The sequence below is a fragment of the Anoplophora glabripennis genome, unplaced genomic scaffold (assembly GCF_000390285.2).
Source record: "Anoplophora glabripennis isolate ALB-LARVAE unplaced genomic scaffold, Agla_2.0 scaffold455, whole genome shotgun sequence".
NCBI lineage: Eukaryota > Metazoa > Arthropoda > Insecta > Coleoptera > Cerambycidae > Anoplophora > Anoplophora glabripennis.
In genome coordinates this window covers 329,566-354,230 of record NW_019416611.1, presented here as the reverse complement: position 1 = coordinate 354,230, position 24,665 = coordinate 329,566, and the positions used below count along the sequence as shown (strand labels likewise).

Genomic DNA, 24,665 nt, shown 5'->3' with positions numbered 1-24,665 from the left:
AAAATGTCTTTAATTCTTTGAGGAACAGGTGTGAAAAGTGCTTGGAACAAGGAGGGGGACACTTTCAGCAGCTGCTTTAATTTATTGTTATAACAAGGAGGGGGACACTTTCCGCAGCTCCTTTAATTGTTTGTTATTGTTATCACGATTATTCTTTAAAATAAAGTTATATAGTCATTAACGTTATTGAAACTGACAGCTGCTATACAGCTCGTTGAGAAGTGAGGTTAAGTTGGTCGCTATAAGCTACTCCCTACGTCCAATGTGTCAGAGCCAACTTTGACCACGTTTTTATTTGAACGCTCGTTATTTAATAAAAATTGACAATCTGTCATTACGGCAGACCTTGGAAAAAAATTGAACTACTTATTTGTTTGTAGTATGTGTGAAGCAATTAATTAAGATCAGTTATTAGTTTTTTAAATCAGACCAGAAACGGATTTATATCTTTTGGTTACCCAGTATACATGGTGTAAGAAGTTTGACTGCCATTACTTCAGCATGAGATAGAGTATTCATAAATTAATAAAAAAGTTGTATATTGCAGGGGCGTAAGATTAACAGATTTCAAAATACAGCGAGTATTAATACAGTGTCAGAGCAGTTTCATCACAACGTGACAACAGCGCTTAACCAGCTGATGCGCACCACGCGGCAGACCTGTCCTACGGAAAAAATGTAAATAACTATTATCGTGAAACATTTTGTAAATCTTAAGACAATTGTTTTCCAGTTTTTAAATAAATAAAATAGAATGTATCGATTTTGTAGTACGAAAATAGTGTTGTGCTTAAATTTTAGCTGAGTTTTAGTAATTATGGATCTCTTAAAACAGGAACTTAACTTTTAATAAAATTATGTATTTGAAATATATGTAATTAAAGTACCCAAAGATTTACGTCGTCCAAATAATTATACATACTAAAAATTATTTAGGTACTTATCAAAAAATAAAATTCAGTAATTTTTAAACGCACAAGTATAAAACAAACTACAACATATGCTCAAAATATCCACCACTATTTTCGATGCACATCCGACACCTTCGAATCCAATTTTCGCGCATTTGCAAATAGTGGTACGCAAAAAATACTCCGACACGATCGAATCCAGATACCAACTGAATTACTGCACACCTTAATATCTCGTGTTAATAAACCGCCGCGCCATTGCCACATTGCTCGATATGAATTTTATTGAATTTTAAATTTATTACAACGCTAATTATTTTTGAGCATAAAGAAGTCCAAAAAAGTGATGAACATTGTATTTTTTGGTATTCTATGCACGCAGTTATGTCAATATTCCTTAATTAATCGAACTTTTGTACATCAAGTTGGAGATTTTAATAATTTTTTTCTTAGAGATGGTTGAGTTTAGGACCCATGTCACATAAAGTTTTTCTGTTTATTTTAACGTATTCTATTGTGTGTTAGAATTAAGGCAGTCAAACTTCTAATACCCTGTATAGCATATGTCCAATTTTTTTAAAAATTTCACTTTTCCTAATAATAATGTAGAACAGGACGTTTTCTAAATTCTCATAATAACTTCAGGAGTTTCATACTGTTTTCTGATTGTGAGATGAAAAGTGATGAAATTTAAAAAGAAAGTTACATTCATTCAGAGATATTCTAATGATGGCAGAGCTTCACAAAATTTTATCTAAAGATTTAATTATTTAAATTGTATTTATAGAAAAAATAAATTACTTCCATTTTATATGAAATGAGGTAGTATCAATTTTTATTTTATTGAAAAAGTTTTTTTTAAATTCAACCATCTGCACCACCAGTGCAATGCATGTTTGTCTTTTGAAATTCAGTTCCACATTCAATTTGCACGGTACAGAGTCCTCTGGCGAAAATAATCTTTGTCCAAGCTTAATTGTCAGCGATATTTATTCCGAAAGCATTTCCGCAAATGTGTTTTTATAAGTTCAACGATGCCAAGAGAATTACAAAGTTCTTAAAAATCCGTCGAGATACTTCACAACTGTGTGGTTGGAATAACAAAGGAAAACCCCAAATGGTTTAAATAAAATTAAGCAGGTCGAAATAAATCCTATGCCTCGTTTGTGAAGTTTGTGTTGGCAAGGCTTCAAATTGGGGTTCATTTTAACACTCCATAATGCTCAGTGGCGCAGGCATGTTAGAAAATAGGTAGAATTTATATCATAAATATTAAACCAAGGTTTGTTATTTCTCTTGTTATTATGTTTGCTATACTAGTTAGAAGAAGCGATAGCGCAGGATCTCATGTTTTGGTCAGTTCAGGGATAATTTTGTGTCTAAACCGTCATGGCAATAAACTATGAATATTTACAAGTTCATTTTTGTGGATGTTAGGACATACGGGATGTTTACAAACTTTTTTATTAGTAATTAAAATCATTGAAACTGAGAAACGGTGCTTAAAATTAATAAAAATAATTAAAATTATCAAAACCTATTGAGGACCCCTTGAATTGTCCTCGACTTACATACAACATAAAAAAGATTAATAGTTATGGCCATAAATGGTATGTTATCTATACCTTTTTGTCTCGATTTTTATTGAACATGGGAAAATTGCTACTTTTACTTTAGTTTTTTTACGAAGACATCTGTCTTTTACGGCGAAAATTATTATTAATAAATGTTTAAATGAAGTAATTTTTATTTTTCAACGCTCTTTTGTTTTTGTGAAAAGATAGTGTGCCCGTGGCGTGTTTATTAAAATCAATAGTCTAACAAGAGTTACTCAATAGTCAATAAAGTTATCGGTGGAATCAGCAGTTCCAAAAAAGTTTTAATCTTATCAATATGGTAAGTTAATAGTTATTAAAATAATTATTCTGTGTTATGTTCTTCACTTGTCTCGTACTGCATGTAAATAATATTTTTCTTTCCTTTAATTTTACGTCTCAGTTAATTCTGACGTGGAAAAAATCATTAATAAACTAACTTGGTTAAGATAATAAAACATCACATTTTGAATAACTTAAAATGGCGTTTCTTCTGATTTCTGATGAATAAAAATGCTTGCCACTATTTAATTTTGGATTCGATGTAATTAATGTATTTATTAAAGTTAAAAAATATCCTCATCTCTAGGCAAACAATCATATTTTGTTCGGCCTCACATTCATTCTTTTTTTATCATTTAGGTAAAAATGTTGTTTAAAATTGTTGTTTATTTGTGGCGTAGCTTTAGTGACCACCAAAGGAACCAAATAAACAGAGAAAAAAATATAAAATGATTCTTAAAGTTTCTATGATCCTGTAAAAATTGAACACGAAACAAAGTTTTCTATCAATAGAATAGAATATGTAGTCCTAAAACTTCGTATAGCAGAGCTTCCCTGTAGTTTTTATCTATAATGTAAAATTTGAAAAAAACCTGATAAAAAATGTAAGAAGGGAATCTTCCTTTATAAATTCAGATAGAGTAATTAAAATTAAAATTAAAATTTGTACTCTTCTTTTTTCATAAAAAAACCGTTCACGAGTAAAAGCCAAAGAATCGTAATAATGTTAAAAGCCTTGTGATCAGCAGAAGACAGGTAAATATAAATAAAAAAATAATAAATTTTGCATAAATTTTTGCTTATTTGAATGCGAGATAGATGGCTTTAATTTTTATATAATTACATATGTACTTAACTACTAAGGAATTAAAGGAAAATAAATTATTAATAAATCTATTATTGTCTATGATCCACTGGTGACTAACTCGTAAGATTATGATTATGAATGATTCTGTTGTAAGAAAACTACTACTTTTATAGTAAATATTCACTGTTAGTTGAAACCCTTCAGTTTCCTCCTAATTTCGATGCAACTGGATGATTTTAGTTCAAAACCAAATACGTACGGTCAGAAAAATTCATAATAGTAAATTTGATATCTATGTCATCAAAGGTTCTTCTGTAATTGATCAAAAACTGTGTTTTACATCCAATATTTGAAGTACCATGGGGTCCTTAAGAATCATTTTAGAAAAAATGTTATTGACGGGAGATAACATTCATGAAAGTTTTCTTGCAACACTGTTGTTCATCCAGTGGTTACTGAAATATTATATTTTTAATTCCAGAATTTAAGAAACTTGTAATTGATTACTTTTATATACATATTTGGAAAAAGTCAGCATTTTTAGTAATACATAACTCAGTTTTATCAAAAAATTAAATTATTCTGTCTCATATCTCCATTCTGCAATAATGTAAGCAGGTCGTAGGTCCACAGAATATCGGCATTCCCTTTATTTCACCGCGTTGGTTTCCCTGTTATTTTTATCTCGTGCAGGGAGGCTTTTCCGTTCTAGCGTCAATCCAGAACACCACTGGTTTCTCCAGCCGATGATCCGACTAAGCAACTCGAAGAGATATTTCCGAAGAGATCCCCAACTTTTCAGTTGCTGTCACAGTTGCTAATTGGATTAGAGAGCGTTCCAAATCCCTAATAGAATTGTCTTTCGAATCGGGCGTATGTAAAGTTGGAGGCGCTGCGATGTTTCTGGCTAATTATACTCAAAGGCTGATTAGAGGCTGGCGAGAACTTAACTGGATGCGAGAGCACTTGTATGTTTCGTTAACTGTAGCGTTAAAATTACTCTGTTATTAAATGCAACGAAATAGCGAAGGGTAATTTGGCGAAAAAGGAATCAGACGGATGAGAAGAAAGAGAAAAAAACGGTTATGGGATTTCTTAAAGTACTTACTTAAAATAATACTAAAAAGCAAAATTTTTAGACAAATAACATTAACAACATATTGACAGCTGTGAATTCGTTAAATCATGGTGTAAGTAATAGAGGCGTTTTCAGTGTCGTATGTTAGTGATTACATAGGTACTTTGTTGTTGAATATTTTATATACCACGTGTCTCGTAAGCACTCCAAAAGCTCCCGCCGTCTTTATAAATAAAGTATTTGCGAAATGATATATACATACTACAAACTGACACTTTTATTTTCTACTTGACTTAATGGTCTAATTAGAATATACCTACGTATAGATTGGAAAAGACTTTAATTATACTTCGATACTCGGAAGTATCACAAAATTGTGAGAATTTATAATTATTAACAATATTTTAATTGGAAATAAATAACTTTACTATAAATAACGAATCAGATTAAATTCATTGTCATGTTTATATGATTCATCTAATTTTTAGCTATAGTAGGTAACATGATTTAGTAAGCAATTTCAACGTGCCTGAGCGCCTTCAAACGCATTTAGTGTTTTTAAATTTCACTTTATTCTGATAATGCTGCTACATTCCGTATGATGAAATTTTTCATGATGGATGCACTGTTTCTAATTCTCAAAAAAATGCGTTACTATGTTAAAAATGAGGAAATTATCGCACCTCATATATGACAATTTCGACTTTCCTGCAGGTACTAACAATAAGCACCTTTCAAGTCTGGCCACTTGAGTCAGACGATTTTAGAAACTATTTGATTTAAGTGAAATCAATTCTTTTTGAAATTTCAAAAATTGAAACAAAAAAGATTTGTATCTTCTTAAGTAATGTAATAAAATGAGAATACCATAAAAGATACTTTTGTTCGATGTCTATAATTTTCATGGTTCGAGAAAATTAGCAATAAACAATTTTATCCGCTGACAAAACAGATCTTGAAAATCAAATCAAATAGATTTAAACTTTTACTGATACATTATACGAATTAAAATGATATATGAAGATGAATAAGAAATGTTAGCAAAAAAATCTCTAAATCAATATAAAAAGCTACATATTTTCATTAGTATAACGTATCAGCAAAGTTTCAAAAATTATCATCTAGGTACAGCACAAAATGCTTATAGCTGATTTTCTAACGAACGGTGCAGTTGATATACCTTTTTTGTACAGTATAAAATTCCCTTTTAGAAAAATTTACTATTTTACTATAGTTTTAAAGATAAAATAATATCCTTGATTACATATTGTATCTCCGCTAATGTAAAACAAAAAAACTATTTGGATTCAACCAGTTATTTTGGCATTATTTTAAAAACATTTGTTTTTGGCATTGTATCTTTATCACCCTGAATCATTTTTGTGACATTTCATGTCTCCTATTTCAATTTGACACTGTGTTTTAGAAATAGCTTATACATATACTTTTTTACTATTTTTAGTTGTACAGTGACAAAATATAAGATTTCAGTAAAAAGACACTCGATATAAAAACACTAAACTAAATTTGATTTTAATTATAGGTGTTCAGTTTTAAAATTTAAAATGGGAGGATATTTGAAGTATTATATTAACGATTCCTTTATCTAAATATTAATGCTAATGTACATACTAATTTAGCATCACCAGAGACTCTCTAAAACATTTTTTTGAAATGTTTTTAAAAGTGGGTACTTGAGGGATGAATACCCAAATATTTACTTTTACAACACCGTTAATTCAAAAACTGACAAAGTTAAATAAATGTTTCTTTTTACTTTTTGTTGTTTATAAAGCTGTTTAATTTATCGAGCATTTTTTTTAGTTGCTAATAAAAATGTTGCTTAAAAATCTGCCGCTGAGACTTTCACATTTATTGAAAATACTATCAAATTATTGATAACATTACAACATTAAATAACTAAATAATCTCGTTGCAAATAACTTCCTTTTATATACTCTTCTCTTTTATTTCTTGTCTGGTAATTTCGTAAATAAACCTAATTTGATTTTCTAAGTTTCTAATATAAAACCTATCTCTATTAACTTTTTTCTTCAGAAATTCAGATTATTTAATTGTTAATGTTGTAACTTTGTTTCCTCTTTGTCATACTATTCTTCTGAATATTTTCAATGAATGTCAAAATGTTTTGAGCAAATATGTTCCTACACTAGTCCTTTTTTAACGACTAAATAAAAAGTTTTCTCGAGAATTCAGTAGCTCAACATAAAATAGAAAGTAAAACGAAAAACTTATTTAACTTTGATTTAAATTAATGATTATGCTAAAGTAAAGAAAAACTAAATGTTTCGATACACACATATTTTGAGAGATATTTTATTAATATTTGATACAGAGGGGTTTATAAGGACACTAAATTAGAATATATTACTGACTTTAGATAAAAAGTTCCCTAAAATAATTTTTCTAAAAGGTCCACCCCTTTTTTAATTTTAGAAGCCATTACATTCAAATTTATTTCAAAATTATTTCGTACTAAAACACCTACTAAATACCTAACCGTGATATAATGGTGAATAGCGAAATATAGTGTACATATTATTATTATTATTTATAATGGCAAACATATAGAGACTAGAACACTATATCCTGAATTTAACAAAAGTTCAATTTTTCCTTACGTTCAATTTTCTAGGAAATTTTAGACCTCTTTTCCAGACACCCTGTATTTTACAAGCAGAAAGGAACTGAACCCTGAGCAATGGGCATATCCCCTTTTATTAAATCCAATTTATTTCCGCAATACACCTGTAACCATAAAAATCATATAGTTACGTACTGCATTTAGCATTTTACGACAGCACTCTCCGTGCTGCATCTGTACCTGTCCCGAATCGACGTTTTTCTAAAACCCATTAATTGCGTTGCAGATCCTGAGGGGCAACAGCAGCGACGCTTGCGAGGTCCGGGACCCCTGCCAACACGGCGGCATCTGCATCTCTACGGACAGCGGGCCCATCTGTGAATGCCGGAACCCCGACTACGAGGGCGAGTACTGCGAGAAAGGTCAGCACAGGAATTTTTATTAATATATTTATAAGGCGTATACAGTGTGTTAAGTAATAACTAAAGCTCGGGGTTTTCATCGGCTAATCATAGGCGTGTTCGTCGATAACAGTAGGTATAAATAAAAATAAATAAATTTGTGTACTTTATCAGCGAAAGGAGCGTTCGGCATTATTAGAATAATAATAATAACACCTATACATGAAGCAAACGCAAAGCCAATAGACTTCAAAGCCCATCGGAAATTTTCAAGCATGAATTACTTATAAATTATAAATCAATACTACCATATATGTAACAATAACTTTAGAAACTATGCCGTCAATTCTTGTTGGTACAGGTAGTTAAACCTGTCCACCAAGGGGGGTGGTTTTCTGCAAAACATTTTTGTACGGCATTTCTAAAGTATATAGGTTATACAAAAAAATGAACCTCGAACTAATGCCATACAAAAATAGCAACACCGAAAGCCAGGAAAATTTGCAGGATTGGACTGATATAGCCAAAAATTAATAACCTCAAAGTATTTAGCATCTCCAGAAACTCCACTTAACAAAATTTCAGTTCATTCAGTCGAATTTCGTGGAAACGCCCTATCGTGAAAACGGAAAAAGATGGCCCATGGTTCATAGGAACAAACTGTAATATTCTTTGAAATTCTATCGGGCCCTGAATTTATGTCAGAAAAAGTCAATTTTGCAGTTGTAAGTTCCAAAATCTTTCAAATTATCTCAAAATATTAGAAACAATCTCTTGGTTGAATTGAAAGAGAGTCATTCTACTACCTTATATATTTCTGAAGATGAACACAGTCATCGACACTTAAGAAAAAATCTTCGAAGATCATTTGCATAGATTACGTTGAGTTGAATTTATGGTATCTAAGAAATGTAATATCAGAAAAAACAATTGCAAATAGAAAAGGACACATATACCTATTATAAAAGCCATAATGAAAACAGTTTTACTTAATCGACTTAAGAAGAAGTTGTGACAAACATATTACCTATATTTTTTTATAATAATGAATACTTTCTTCACTTCTTGGATCTATACCTTTTATGTGTAAATTATTTATATGTATAGTAATTCTATAACAAAAACGTAAATTTCTGTAGTACACCTACACTTTCAAATAAACTTTAAAAAAATTCTCGGTATATTTGATCTTTCCTTTCAAAGTTTTCCGTATTTTAAAATTGCTGATACCAACTTTTAATTGAATTTGTACAGGAAGGTTTCTTACAAACCATTATATGGGACCCTCATTTCGCGCCAAAATTTAATTCAATTACTCAAGAAATTAAAACATACCGCCACTTCCCTTAATATACACATTTATCAAGTTTATTGACACCTAGACAGACGTTTATTAGTATTTGCCTGGACTCTGCATTTTCTAAGCACTAACCTGGACATAAAAGGAACATAATGTATAATTGACGTCATCTCTGCTTAAAACTAAGACATCTCAACACTATTCCGCAAAAGAAATACAGGAGAGGTGGGAATTTAAACCAGTTTATAGAATTTTTTATCAGCGTTTCTTTCTTGCTTTCGCACACCTCACAATTCCGGCTAGCGGAAAAATTGGGACAGCAAAAGAAATGAAAATGGTATTACAAATAAAATATATGAGTCCCCCATGGAGAGTCGGAAAGAATAAGCGCTCTTGAATCGATAAGACAAAAGAAAACGTAATGCAGTGGAGAAAATAAATATACCGCCGTGTGGTCAGTGTAAGGGATGATCGAGTGTTATGGGAAAAAGTTGAGGGACTAAGCGGGCTTTTTTCTGAGTCGCGCGTTGCTCAACTTTAACTCTGTTTCTGTCGCCTCTACACTACATCAAACATGAAACTGTTATAAAATGTACTCTAGAAAATTACACTACGTTTAGAACAATCATTTATTAACAAGTTTAATGTCATACCTGTATACAGTATGTGAACGGTTAGAGTGGAAAGAGGAAAAATATATTATTTTATTTTTCATTTTACGAGAAAAAGGTATTCTCGATTAAACTATTTGCTTGTCTTTAAAATGCGGTTGGCATGGAGAACTGTCATTTTGTATGTACAGGGTGATCAGAAAATCGGTAAATATAAAAATCGTTCAAGAATAAACGGCCTTTGTTTTTAACAATACAGAAATATGTTATTAAGGAAAATTTCTTAGATTTGAAATTTATATTATAATTTCAATGTGTGTATGAATCGGCCTACTTTGATAGAAATGGACAGTAAAATATTTTTATTGTTCATTTTACGAGAAAAAGGCATTCTTGATTAAAATTTTTGCATATCTTTAAAATGCGGTTGGCATGGATAATAAAAAAGTTTGGCAACGACCGTTATAATGAAGAGTGATAGGGCTTTTGAGTAATAATGTTATTCTTTATACATATGCTTACGTTGCAGCAAAATGTATTTAATACAATGTTTTGGCAAAGGAGAAACTTGTTACCGTCAAATTATAGGGCTTTTGAGTAATAGTGAGTTATTCTTAATACATATGCTTACGTTGCAGCAAATATGTATTTAATACAATGCTTTGGCAAAGGAGAAACTTGTTACCGTCAAATTATTAGAGTTCCTTCAAAAATTTCCAAATGTTCATATTTCAATATCGGCTTGTAGGAGATTAATTCAGAGGTTTTTATTAACCGGTTCAGTGTTGAACATACCACGATCGAAGAAAAATTATGATGAATATTATGTCACCACCCTGATAGTGTTACAATCTGTAGAAGACCATCCTAAGTTATCATTAAGAAAAATCGCAGAATATTTGCAACTTAAGAAATCGCATATCCAAAAAAATTTGAAAGTAAATAAAATATTTCCCTATAAACCAATTAGCAATAACACTATACGAGTAGAAGCGGGCGATGAAGCAAAACGTCTTGACTTTTGTTTATGGATTGGAAGCATGGACAGAAATTTTCACAAGAAAATGTTTTCCGACGAACCCATATTTTAACTAATTGAATAATTGCGTCGCAACATGCTTGATACTGGAGTGATGCCAATCCTCATTTTAAAATATCGTCCGGGCGTCAATACTTTCAAAAAGTAAATGTTTGGTGCGTTATTTCTTATCATGATATAATAGGACCATATTTTTTGAAAGCACTTGCAATAGGTACAGTAACTTAGCAATGCTTGAACTTATTTTAGTTATAAATTGGAATAACTACCTTTGAATTATTTTAATTCATTTTATATTCAACATGATGGCTGTCCAGCGCATTCTTCGACTAACGTTGTACAGTGGTTAAATGACATGTTTCCCAACAAGTGGATCGGACGACATGGTTCGATTCAGTAGCCACCGTGCAGCCCAGATTTAACAATTTTAGATTTTTATTTCTGGGGTCTTCGATTAAAACAAATTGTATACAGCAAGCCTTTAGACAATAACATTGATATGTTAAAAGAGCGCACTAGGGAAGCTGTTCACTCAATAATTTTACAGGAGATTTGGAGAAGTTCCCAAGAACTTATTTATAAAATTGAAATAATTCTAAACTGTTACCTAATAATAAGTTTCTCAATTTAAAGTATGCTGTTAATTAATAGTGTTAGTTTATAGTATATTAAGATATTGTGTGCTAATTCCCTTAAGTGTGTGAATTGCTAAGTACAAACTAAGAAACAAATATAATTTATTAAGAAGTTTGGAAATATTTCCGTTGCTCATACACATTAAAACAATGACATTAAATAAAAATTATTAAATAAAGTTCATGCCAATTATATCTATTTGAATGGTGAGCAAAAGGCACGACTTTTATATTTATCAATTTTCAAGTTCTCCGTGCCAACCGCATTTTAAAGACAAGCAAACATTTTAATCAAGAACGCCTTTTTCTCGTAAAATGAACAATAAAAATGTTTTACTGTTCGTTTCTATCAAAGTAGGCCGATTCATACACAATTTGAAATTGTAATATAAGATGCAAGATGAAAGTACTCCATGCCAACCGCATTTTAAAGACAAGCAAAAATTTTAATCGAGAATGCCTTGTTGAAAAATAAAAATATTTTTCTTTTTTCCACTCTAACTGTGGACATCTGTACGTGGATACCCTACACAGGATTCTTCACGGTATGTGGCCTATTAAACGTTTCAGAGGAACCAAAGACAATAATGACTCTGAGATTTTGTTTGCGAAGGTTATCAGATATGTTCTCTTCAATGAAAATAATGCCATCAACGTTTTGGTTATACCGAGATAGCTGTCAACTTCGTTATTTTAAATGGAACACCCTATATATTACTGCATTATCGACAAGATAAATTAAAACTAAGTCAAAAATGTTAAAGCTTTCCTGTACCTAAATCTAACCGTTTTCGAAATAATCCAGTTTATAAAACTTTTGAAAGATGCAAGCGTTTCGAAAATGCCTTATATCTTTTCTTCGTTCTTGCTTCCACTTGCTTTTCTGAATACACAAACAACATAAGGTGCACCACCTTCCGCTATCAACATTACCTGAAGAAAATTATACTAGGTGTCCCGTTTTTCACGACAGATTTTGGAAATTTAAAACCGACAAAACTTTTTTTTAAATTCAATCGGAACAACCCGTATTTTTCTGCAACATATATAAAAAATTCTCTTTTCATCGATATATGCATTGTAGGGCTTATAATTTCAACTTCCTCAAATATTTGCAGTTCACTTACATTCTCAAGAATGTTACATTAAAAATATCATCGAATGTGCCTTGAAAGGCAAATATTGGTACTGTTATTCAGTATTCTACAAGTATCAAATATTTGCTCCCTATAAACAAGAAAATTGCAAAATAATTATTATAATGAAAATATTTTGAATTTTGTTCCTAATGTAGCTTTTATTTATAACGGTTTGTTTTAGTACGGTATATGACGGGATTAGAAGGAAAATAGCAATAAGATTCACTGTTTTATCGATCGGCAATTGGTCCGACGTTCTCTAGATTCTATCTAGTACTTGTTCTTCAACGAACTTTTCTATTTTTTCAAGAAAACTCCTGTTAAAATTTGAGTATATGAAATAAAAAATTTTTGATCGTATTGAAGGGCCTAAATATTCGTAAAGAACGTTAGATTACCGTTAAGTTATTTAAAGTCTAGTGGGGTGACAGTCCTTGCTGTCCAATCAGAAACAACATCCACTTGGACTCTGTGTTTTTAATTATCCCACCGAATTATTTTTCTTACATCCATACCTGGTTAAAAGTGCATGTTAGTGTACTGCTAACAGTATCAATACAGCAAGAAACGGTTTGGTGAAAAAAGTGTAAACAGTGGTGGTGAGGGGAAAATACCGATTAGTCTTTGTTTTGTTGTCTGTTCTTGTTTCGAACTACACTGAGCCAATACATTAGAGGAACACTAGGGAAATAGTTATCTTCGTAGTTCTGTAAAAGTAATGAAATCCAGTAGGTTAGTTATTTTTATTATATATTTAAATAGTAGAGATAAAGTAAATTTAAATATTTCAATTTTATCATTCCAAAAATGAAATAAAATATAGAAAACAATTCAGGTAATATTACAACTATTTTCTCCAGTGCTCCACGAATTTATCGACTCAGGTTATAAACCAGCTAAATCAGATGAGCCAAAATCGTAAGACGCACTTAGCAGATTGCGCATCCATCTCAGTCTGCAGAGCTCCTTCACTATTAGTGAGAGATTAATAAATAAAGCCACACTTAAAAATTGAACTTTTTGAAAACTGTGTTCGATCAAATTCAGAATGATTGAAATGGGTGGAGTGCAGAATGTAAAAATTAATAGTAAAAAAGATGATTGTTAATATTATCTATAATAATATACACGTCAAAATTTTATTGTATATTGTATAGCCGTTATTAACTATTTTTGATAACTTGCTCAAAAAAAAAAAAACTAGATTTAACAGTTCACACTTCAGCAAAATAGAATGAGATGCGAAATTGATAGCATATAAGTACACCAGTTTGCAAATGAAATTTAACAATCAAGGGAAGTTCACTATTGTAGATTTATTTAATGTCTTTTAAATAAAGTTGTCATATAGCCTACTATGAGTCTATAACTCCACCAGAAATATATTTTATTTTGAAGTATTTTACGGAAAGAGAATTTCAGATGAAATGCATCAGTTTTGACGTGGACATAACTACAACCAACGACATCTTGGTTGACAAGTTGCAGAAATATGGGATTCGTGGCATTCCCCAAAAATGGGTTTCGAGATCGAGTTCAATATGTTGCTATAGATAATGCAACTTCCGAAATCAAAAAAATCAATACAAGGGTACCCAGGGTTCGATACTGGGCCCTGTCTTGTTTCTTTTGTACATTAACGACTTAGACAAACTTTCAGGATTGGGGTCTTTCACTTTTTATGCCGATGATACGTCAGTGGTGATCTCAGACAAATCGGATAAAAAATTATCTGAGACTTCGGTAGAGTAATATCCAGGATGAGCGACTGGTTTAGTCAAAATTCGTTACTATTAAATGTCAATAAAATTCGGGTTATAAGATTTCACAATAGACAAAAGCTTTGTAATATTGTTGATGTCAATGTTAACAATACACTAATTAATAACACAAATCTTGTAAAATTTCTAGGATTAACCCTGGATGAGTGTCTAATTTGGAATAATCAATGTAACGAATTAGTAATGAAGTTAAATTCAGTATCATATCAATATATGATTAGGTGTTTGTTCGGAATGTCAGCTAGGGAATCCTGCAGACGGATATTCGTTTGTTACAGTATTTTAACAACGCCTTATGTTTTGTTGTATGAAATGTGTCTATATATTTTTGTCAACAAAAACCAGTTAGTCCACAGAAATCAGATTCATTCAATTGATACACGGCAGTCTTACCATTTTAGTATACCTTTTGGTAGTCTGTCTTTTAACTGACCTAACTGTCTTGGTATACGAATGCTCAATAGATTACCTAATTATATAAAAATTTGTACCTCTGTTTATAGCTTCAAAAAGGCTCTGAAAAATACTTGGTTGATAAATGTTTCTATTCTGTTTCTGAAGAATATTTTGTTAATAAACTTTCTGTTAATTAATCTTAAGTTGTAAATTAGTCTTGTCTTTATGTACTTTTTTTTACTATTCCTATTCAATTGTATTGACTAGAGGAAATATCCGTTATTATTATTACAAGGCTCCTAATCATGTCTTAATATGTAAAAGCTAATATTAGAGAAATATTATCCCATTATTATATTTACTTCAGTTTACCTTACCTATACTATTTTATTTGTTTTTCATCTCATCTAGTTAATGTTACATTTGTTCGATACTGGCTACTACCTGATTTCATTTCTAGCAGTGAAATCTGTTAAAACCTTTGTCGATATTTAAAAATTGCCAAGAATATTAAGTATTAAGTAACAAGTAAGCATCTACATAAAAATTACTAAATAGCACTATCTCACTTTTATTTTACTTTAATGATTAATTGTATTTTCTAAAATTTATAAAAATTGTCAAGAAAAAACTTGTATGCTTTTTTGTTTATTATTAGCTCTTCCTATAAAATGAAGTTAGACATGCCTTTACCAAACATAAGTATGTAACTATGCTAAAGAAACACCTCAACAGATGAACGGTATGTAAATAATTAGGCTTACAAGAATTTAAAATGGGAAATACAAATTAGTATGCTATCAGAACTGTAGTAGTGGTTTATACAGGGTGTCCGGAAAGGTCTTGTCAAAAATGAAGGGGTATACAGGTAAGCTCAAAATAGTTGTAGTACTTCATAAAAAATTTTTCCCTATCGGGCTTCTTTGTCGAGAAAGTAGAGAAGAAAGAAGTTTGAAGACAAATTCCAATTATAACTAACTTCTAAGTTGTTACCATGACAACAATGAAATTTGGGTAATTAAAGTAACTCACGGTAATGTTCAATTCCAAGTTTAAAGTGATATTCAATATGCCTGAATTATACAGGAGCAGACGAAATTATCCATTTAAATTTATACATCCTTGACAGCGTTGCCAAATGTGAAATTTTATTAACAGCGTACTTTTTTTTTTTCAAAATTGGGTTTTTACCTTTTTTGCCAAATTTTTGGAATTTGGGCGGCTTTTCATAAGTATGTATAATTAGCGGTTAGATATTTGTCATAAATCATTTTGACACCATTTATTGATTCAATGTCATGGAGGATTTTAGCTGTGAAGAATTTGCAGATATTCATCTAATGTACGAACTTGCAGAATGTAATGCTTCTGCAGCTGTTCGGATTTACGCCAACTGATTTCCAACACTAACAAAAAATTTTCATTATTGTATGAATGGGAATAATTGGAAACTACTTAGTGGGACCACATATCATTGATGACGCTTTGGGAATAAATACTTACATTTACTACCAGAACACCCTAACCCGTTATTGGAAGACGTGCCTTTAAATATTTGAAATAACATGTGGCTTATGCCCGATGGTGCACCACTCCATTTTCTACCGCGAGATAACGGATGTAATTTATGTAATTGATGTAATTTTTGTAACTTAGGTAAATTACATAATTTACTGTAATTAATGTTAATTTACACTTAATTTTAAATATCGCGCCAATTTCAATTTTGACATATAAGATTTTATAACCTTTCTTTTAGTTTAGCAATATTAGCATTCACTCTGAAGAGTATGGTGATAGTGAGGATGAGGACCAGGATTATACAAGCTCTAAGAATAAGGTATTATCTGAAAGAAATGAAGGATTTGAGGCAAAATGTAATGAAAAAAGGCGTGTTTTGTTATACAAAATGTTTTACTTGAAAAGGTTTGTTTTTTTTTCGTTGTTGCATTTTTCGTTCGTAATTTTGACTAAAATTTAGGTTGATCATGCAAAGACCGAACTGACAGAAGTAGATAGAACGGAAGAGATAGAAAAGGAAACAGAAATAAAGGACGAAAAATTAAAAACTGTTAATTGTAATACATTATACCAAAAGAAGGCCTATGTCCCAGAAAAACAAATGCTTAAAGACACAAAAGCTGCTTTAAATAGAAACTTAAATACTTATTTGTATTTAGATTTGATTTATTTTATTTTTACTGCTGCACTTATATGAATGTTACTTATATGAATAAAAATTTTAATTTTTTGCATAAAAATCGACAAATATTATTTTTTAATCATTGAATTGCAGGACTAGTTTTATAGAAGCTGAGTACTGAGAAGCTAAACAAGCTGAGTACACTTTAAAATGTCGTAAAATTTAAATGTCATAAATTACATAAATTACAAGCTAATTTGTAACTTACATGAAATATTACCAGTAAAATTACATTTCCATAAATTATAAGTAATTTAACATCACTATGTACGGTATACCTTTTTTTTAACAAAGTGAGAGAGTAATCGAACTATTAAAGAAAAACGTTAAATTTGGCAACACTGTCAAAGATGTATAAATTTAAATGGATAATTTTGTCTGCTCCTGTATAATCCAGGCACATTGAATGTCAGTTTAAAGTTGGAAATGAACATTACCATGAGTTATTTTGCCCAAATTTCATTGTTGTCTTGGTAACGACTTAGAAGTCATTGGAATTTGTTTTTTAAACTTCTTTCTTTGAAGGCGAATAACTCCACAACGAAGCTCGATAGGAAAATTTTTTTTATGAAGTACTACAACCATTTTGAGCTTCCCTGTACACCCTTTCATTAATATAGGTACTGTATTTATGTTTTTCTTTTTTTATTTTTTATTATTACGGCTTCTGGAACAAACATCCTTGCAATGCAAAAATACATACATTAAATTATCAAGCTGAAGTTAATGTTGATCTGTATTCTCAGTTGTCAGTCACGGCTAGGAACAAAAATAATAATTAATTTCATTGATATGTAGAGGGTGATTCAGAACTTAACCAAAAAAAAATTCTGGATGTACAGGAGACGTCAAATTACAAATACAATTTTGTAAAGAAAAAATCAAAAAGGGCAGTTCGAAAATGATTTAAAAATACACTTCTGCACGGTACTTGAAACTGGTCCACTGTAAAACCTGACCTTGCAGAATGCGACTGGCATGGCGGTGTGATAAAAACGGACAAAAATATTCGCAAGGAAAGAAATAAATACAATTTTATAGCACCTATTTTATATCGGCAGATTCAATTGCTTTTGCCTTTATTAATTAATAAAATTAATTTGTGTTTTTAAATAATAAAATCATTTGACATACCCGATGTTACAACAACAATTAATTGTTCAAAATTTTATCCATCAACGTGTAAACACATTTGGGTCCGTCTTACTCAGTTTCTACGAACTAACCCAAATGGTGTCTTGTTTCACCATAACACAAATGCTTCACCATAATACAAATGTTGTCTTGCTTCACTATAATTTAAAACGATATCCATCAACTCTGAGTTGCTATACACGTAAACCATTTTTGACACCAACTACTAAAAAACTATTGTAAACTCCACAGATAACAGGTAAACACTATCGCAACGATGATTGCAAAATCGGATTTCAGTATTCAGAGTCGCTGAGGCCAGGCGGCTCTCCACGCGTATTGCGAATGACGCTAGAAACTACAGTTGTCCAGCTATGTAGTGGTTGAATGTACTATAACTTCAATAATTTTTTTTTCTCGGAAACTATTTTACAAAAATTTTTTTTACGATATTGACTCCATTTCTCATGCCGCATCTACTCCCGAATTTTTTTGGATAAGTTGTGAATCACCCTGTATATTAATTGTTTTACTTTGGACGAACTTAGTTCCTTAGAAGTAATACACACCCATATTTTACTTATTTATTGTAAAGTACCATCAGTAATCTACGAACTTAACGTGGGAAACCACCTTATTTAGAACTGCACACATTTACTCTCCCCATTCAAGTTATGCCTTGTGCCTTGTGTGGAATTGCTATGCTGCCGGGCATAACAGTGCGTTTGGACTATTCCTCTATGACAGGTTGAATAGATGGCATTCTGGATCAGCATTGTACGCCATCTAATTAGGGGATGGACTTTACGGTCGAACAACAAAGTCTGTAGGTTGCAATTATTGCAGTCACCGAATATGTAAGGTAACCAGAAACGAATAACCTTATCGTATCATTGCAATATTGGAGAGCTCTTGCACCACATGAGAATTAGCCGAGTTGTATTGTTTTTGAGTTTATTGGGAAGTATCAGTATCTAGAATTGAGTACACAGTATATATAGGTTGTAACCTAAAATCTAAAATTTGCAAAAAATGCTCAAACTGTGTTAAAAATTTTCGTAAAATATCATTTATTTCTCTGCACAATTTTTGTTATAGTTGGGTATTTAACTAAAACAAACTCAATATGATGCTCAATGCTCAATATGACAAAAGAAAACAAGTTAAATAAAGTTTAATTGAATTGCTGTTATTATGTGCAAAGAAACGTGATTTAATATGTAAGAAATCGTAGAAAACTTTCTATTTTAGATTTCAATGGCTATTAAAAATGAGTTCTCATTGCTTGTAGGTAAAGTCTTACACCTTTTCCAGATATATTTCAGAAATGGGCACAATTGGGCAATTTAATTCCAGGTAACCTCATTTTAGTTTCAGTATCTACATTTCAGAATTTTTAGTTACATCTCCATTTAGTTCCATTTTTTCGAATTTCGATTTTTGATATTAAAACTCAATTTTTCAAATTCTATAATGTTATTTAAAAAAATAATAAAATAAAATTTTGTGAAAAACAATAGAAATTTTTATCAATGAAAGAAAAAGTATGTTTCAATTATATGTGCAACCCTTTTCTATATCTCAGGATGGGACTTTTATTCTAATTTTTTATTTCGCAAATTTCATTCGAAATTTTTTCGTCGCGAAAACCTAGTCATCTAAAAAACGATTGAGATCATTTTTCATTCAATGTAGAAATAATAATAAGTATTCTCGTAAAGTAATTCTAAAAATTCTAAAAACTCCTGAATAATAAATCAAATGTTGTGAATAAGCATATAAAAATAAAGAATAAGCAGCTCTAAAAAAAGAAATTAAACTTAAAAAAATTATTAAATATTTTCTAAATCTCACCAATCTATTAAAATGATTTATCCTAATAAATTTAAAGAAGGTGAAGCAGCTATATTTGATGCTCTAAATAAAAATCATCGTAAAGATAATCTAGGTAAAATATTTATTATGCCTTTATTTAAATATAATCCACATCTTATTGTTAAAATACGCTCATAAGCAATATTAGCTAAACAAAATAAACCTGATGAACACAATCCATGATCTAATATTATTACTAATGAATGAATTCTCACACATTTAAATTTATAATCCCTCCTAATATTAATCCTATATAAGCAACAGAAAAATAAGCAATTAAAGACTTAATATCTCTTTATCGTAAGAATATTAAAGATACAAAAAATTTATTAATCGCATTAAACCATACCCAACTAATTTTAATATAATTCCAGCTAAAATTATAGACCCAGAGACTGGTACTTCTACATGAGCCTTAGGTTATCATAAATGAATAAAAAATATAAGTATTTGTGCGAAAAATACAAAATTTATACATATTATATAAAAATATTATTTAAATCATTTTTCATAAAATAATAATCTAACTCAAAATAATTCTCATAATAATAAAAAATTTAAACTATTATAGGTAATGAAACCAATAAAGTATAAAATAATAAATAAACCTCAGGCTCAATTCGCTCAGGCTGATATCCTCACCCAATAATTAAAATTAATGTTGAAATTATAATTTAAAAATAAATAAAATAAAAATAAATTCATTGGAGGAAAAGCTAAATATAAAGATAATATCAAATTTACTACAATAAATAAAAATTTTCTCTAGCTAAAATCATTGATCTACAAATTGAAAATCTTAATAAAATTAAAGAATAAAATAATATTGATAATAATTGAAATAAAAAAATAATAAAAAGTAAATATAAAAAAATATATTGTACTACCTGATCAAAACTTTGAAATAAATATTATTACTACCAAGTTGTTTTTTGATGAATCTGTCCAACTTTTCTTGCATTTCCTTTTTCATAATTGTTATTTTAAGTTTTATTTATGAATGTAGGTATACCTTAACTTTTGTTTTCCTTTTAACTTTAATTTTACATCATATTAATTTGCGGCCAGTTTCTATTGTTTTTTTTTACTTTTTGCAATTCACGATTATGTAGATGTCTTTTTACAGAATGACGCTGGGAAATGTGACATTTATATAAATTTTGCCAAATAAATGACGACTGCAAATTTTTCTACAATTCCGTTTAGAATGAAAAATTTTATAGGAAATTCTTCCACTATACCTACTGAATCTGTATTGAAATCTGTCATTCCTTTTTATACAAGTTTTCAGCTTCTTATGCACCTATGGCTTGATTAAATACAATCAAGTATTTCAAGTGTTGTTTTTTCGCACCTTTTCTCTCAGTTCTTAAAACTAAATACTTACTTCTATTTTTCTTACATAAAGACTTTCCTTGTAAATTCTTTACAAATATTTGTATGGGTTTGACTTTACTAAATGTTGGTTGGTCAGTACGCAGAGCGGATCAGAGTAACACTTACATTACGTACATGTCCATACATTGTCCAAATATTTGTAGATGCATTCCCATGGCTGTAAAAATATATATTATCCAAATAGATAATCACATTTTATCTACAGAATTCCATGATTCATCTAGATAAAATCATTTAGATAATGTTTAACACTGCCTATGGAAAATAACGCTTTATTTTTTCTTTAAAAAGGTTCATTGGTTACATAAGTTTTTATATCTAACAAAAGAAATGTACTCACATACCATACTAGTATTCTAGTATTGTACATTCCTGGAACTAATATCACACATTAATATACAAACATATTCACTAATCAAAATAAATTGTTGTGGTTGTTCCATTAACTAACTTATAGTGCTTCCCTTCCAGAACAGCCCGCCGATAATTCGAATAAATTCCATCTTCAACTACCAAATTAATCCCTACACAGCAAACTCCGCAATTGCGGGAACAGGGAAGTTGGTAACAAACGCTCCAAAAACAACAAATATCCTACCTAAACCGACTTAATATCGCCGTGAAGCAAAATTACGGAATGCAACCCACATTGTTACAAAGTTGCAGCGAAATTTAAAACAGACACGTTTTGCATAACCGCAGAGAACGGATCCGAGAGAATTCTGATCAGTAAAATATACTGCTTGGAATAATATACACATAGCGCAGAGTTTCTGATTGAATTAATTTTACTATAAGGTTTATTACTTTTTGGAGTGCTGGTAGAATTTTTATGGAAAATCCCGAGGACGTGATAGTTTAGGAGAGACTTTTATTAAGAGGCTACATGTTCGCGGTATGTACATCTAAAATGTAATTTAAAAGTAGTATGCAATAGTTTTCAAAAAGGGTGCTTTCATTTTTACAAGAGTATTCTTGTGGTGGAATAAATATGGTATATTTAATATAATCACTGGTTTATGTCAGGTGTCAAATGCCCGAGCACAATTGTGAACATTTTAATTTCTGGAGGTACATCAAAGTATGTTTCAAATAGGATGTCTAATAATTAAGATCTCTAGTATTCTTACTTTATTTGGAAGATATTTTAATTCAAATAAATTCAAGAAATTTTCCTAAAAATCCTATCCAATGAAGTGAAATAATGAATAACTGGTAATTAATAATTAATTATATTAAATACAAATTAAAAATGATAAGTATTACATATTTTTTAGAAGCATCTTGCATTGTTATTACTCTAATATAACCCTTGACAAAACGTATGTAACGTTACTGATTGTAAATAAAACTAATTTATGTTTTACAATAATTATTTTTATATAAATAGCGACAAAATTAAACCGTGAACAGTTTAAATTTAAGCAGAATCCCATCATGTTTCGAACATTTCCGAAGAGCAACGTAGGTTAGTAACCGATACTCATTGTACATTGTATTTTAGTTTTCGACTTCATCGGTTTAAGAGAGGTTGTTCGTAAAGTTATTTATTTCAGTGATTAATGACGGTACCTATAGTGTATTTTTGTGTTCTAATTTTTTCAAGTTTCTGTATGATATTGTGAATAAGCACGAATCAAGAAAGATATGGTTAGAACCTAATTTTTGTCAGCGGCAGAGAAAACAATATCAGATAGATTGTCCTAACTTATAAATACTGAATAAGAAAATATTTGTAGATTGGTTCAACATTACAAGATTACAATAGCTTTGAACGCCAATACGCTAATGTTGGACGTGAATAAGCTTAGAGAGTGAGAAAATTATTTTAAACGCCATGGAAAAAGATCCTGACACCAGTACTAGAAAATTAGCTACAAAATTTCAAGTATGTCATATGCTGTAAAAGTAAGGTGCGTAAACAGGTTGTTTACTTATTTTTGCGTGTTTCATTTATCATTATTGATTTCTGCTTTTCTGTTAGATTACTTGCTAACTACAATTTCATAGTTTATCTTATTTACAAGAATTAAATTTATTAAATTTTCGTCTGTGTGGGATGATATGGTTACTGGCGAACACCCACTCACTAAAAGTAACGCGCCAAAGAACAATACCTCATGGCGAATGGTTTGAAAATTTGCTTTTTATTAATATTTCCTTTAAATTATAAGATTTGACAACAATGCACAGCCCAGTTCCCAATTGTGTATGCCCTGCGACTAACGCGCGCCGCTGTTGAAGGTCACACTAGCTTGTCCAGCGGCGGGGCATGCATTATACTTAAAAAGATTTAAAAAATCAAGTATTCATGCGGAATTCGAGAAACTAAACTGTTGATAGGTACTTGTTTCTAAGGGTCAAAGATAGCATCCGTATAAATATGATCCCCATTCAATATTACACACTATACAGGGTGATTCACAACTTAACCAAAAAAATTTGGGAATATATGCGGCATAAGAAATGGAATCAATATCGTAACAAAAATTTTTGTAAAATCCTTATAGTTTCCGAGAAAAAATATTGAAGTTATAGTACATTCAACCACTACATAGCTGGACAACTGTAGTCTCTAGCGTCATTCACAACACACGTGGAGAGCCACGTGGCTTCAACGACTCCGAATACTGAAATTCCATTTTGCAATCGTCGTTGCGATAGTGTTTACCTGTTACCTGTGGTGTTTATAATAGTTTTTTAGTAGTTAGTATCAAAAATGGTTTGCGTGTGTAGCAACTCGGAGTTGATGGATATCGTTTTAATTTATGGTGAAGTAAGACAACATTTGTATTATGGTGAAGCATTTGTGTTATAGTGAAACAAGACAGCATTTATGTTAGTTCGCGGAAACTGAGTAAGACGGACCCAAATGTGTTTTCACGTTGGTGGATAAAATTTTGAACAATTAATTGTTGTTGTAACATCGGGTATATCAAATGATTTTATTATTTAAAGACACATATTAATTTTATTAATTAATAATAACAATAAAGGCAAAAAAACAGTTGAATTTGCCGATATAAAATATGTGCTATAAAATTGTAAGATTCGATCGACTTACCTGTAAGGAAGATCAATCTCAATTATTTGAGCATCGTAGTTCTTCTATGATTCATGTTGGTAGGTCTCACTTATACATGACGCGCGCACAGGTTTAAAGGAAAAAAGTGTTTCGTAACAGTCCGTTACTACTTATTGATAGCCAGCCAGTTCATTTTGTGACCGAACCAATCGCGCTGTGGGTAAAAAAAAAGAGTGGCGGGTGGGCCCCATCATAGAAGAACTACGATGCTCAAATAATTGAGATTGATCTTCCTTACAGGTAAGTCGATCGAATCTTACAATTATTTTTCGCATCTCCGTTCTTCTATGATTCATGTTGGTAGATGTTTAGAGTAAACAATTAGCGCGATTAAGTGCAGTCAAAAAAGTTTCTAAATTATGCGCTATTTTATAGTTTTATGATAAAAG

General features: G+C 30.5%; 1 protein-coding gene across 1 annotated transcript in view; it reads left to right on the top strand.

The window, feature by feature from the left end:
- Window positions 1–24,665, top strand: part of LOC108909631 (neurexin-1-like) — a 341,617-nt gene that overhangs the window by 8,402 nt on the left and 308,550 nt on the right. The window contains exon 2 of the mRNA XM_023455085.1: window positions 7,566–7,701. Coding sequence (XP_023310853.1) covers window positions 7,566–7,701 — 136 coding nt within the window. The remainder of the gene's footprint in view (window positions 1–7,565; window positions 7,702–24,665) is intronic.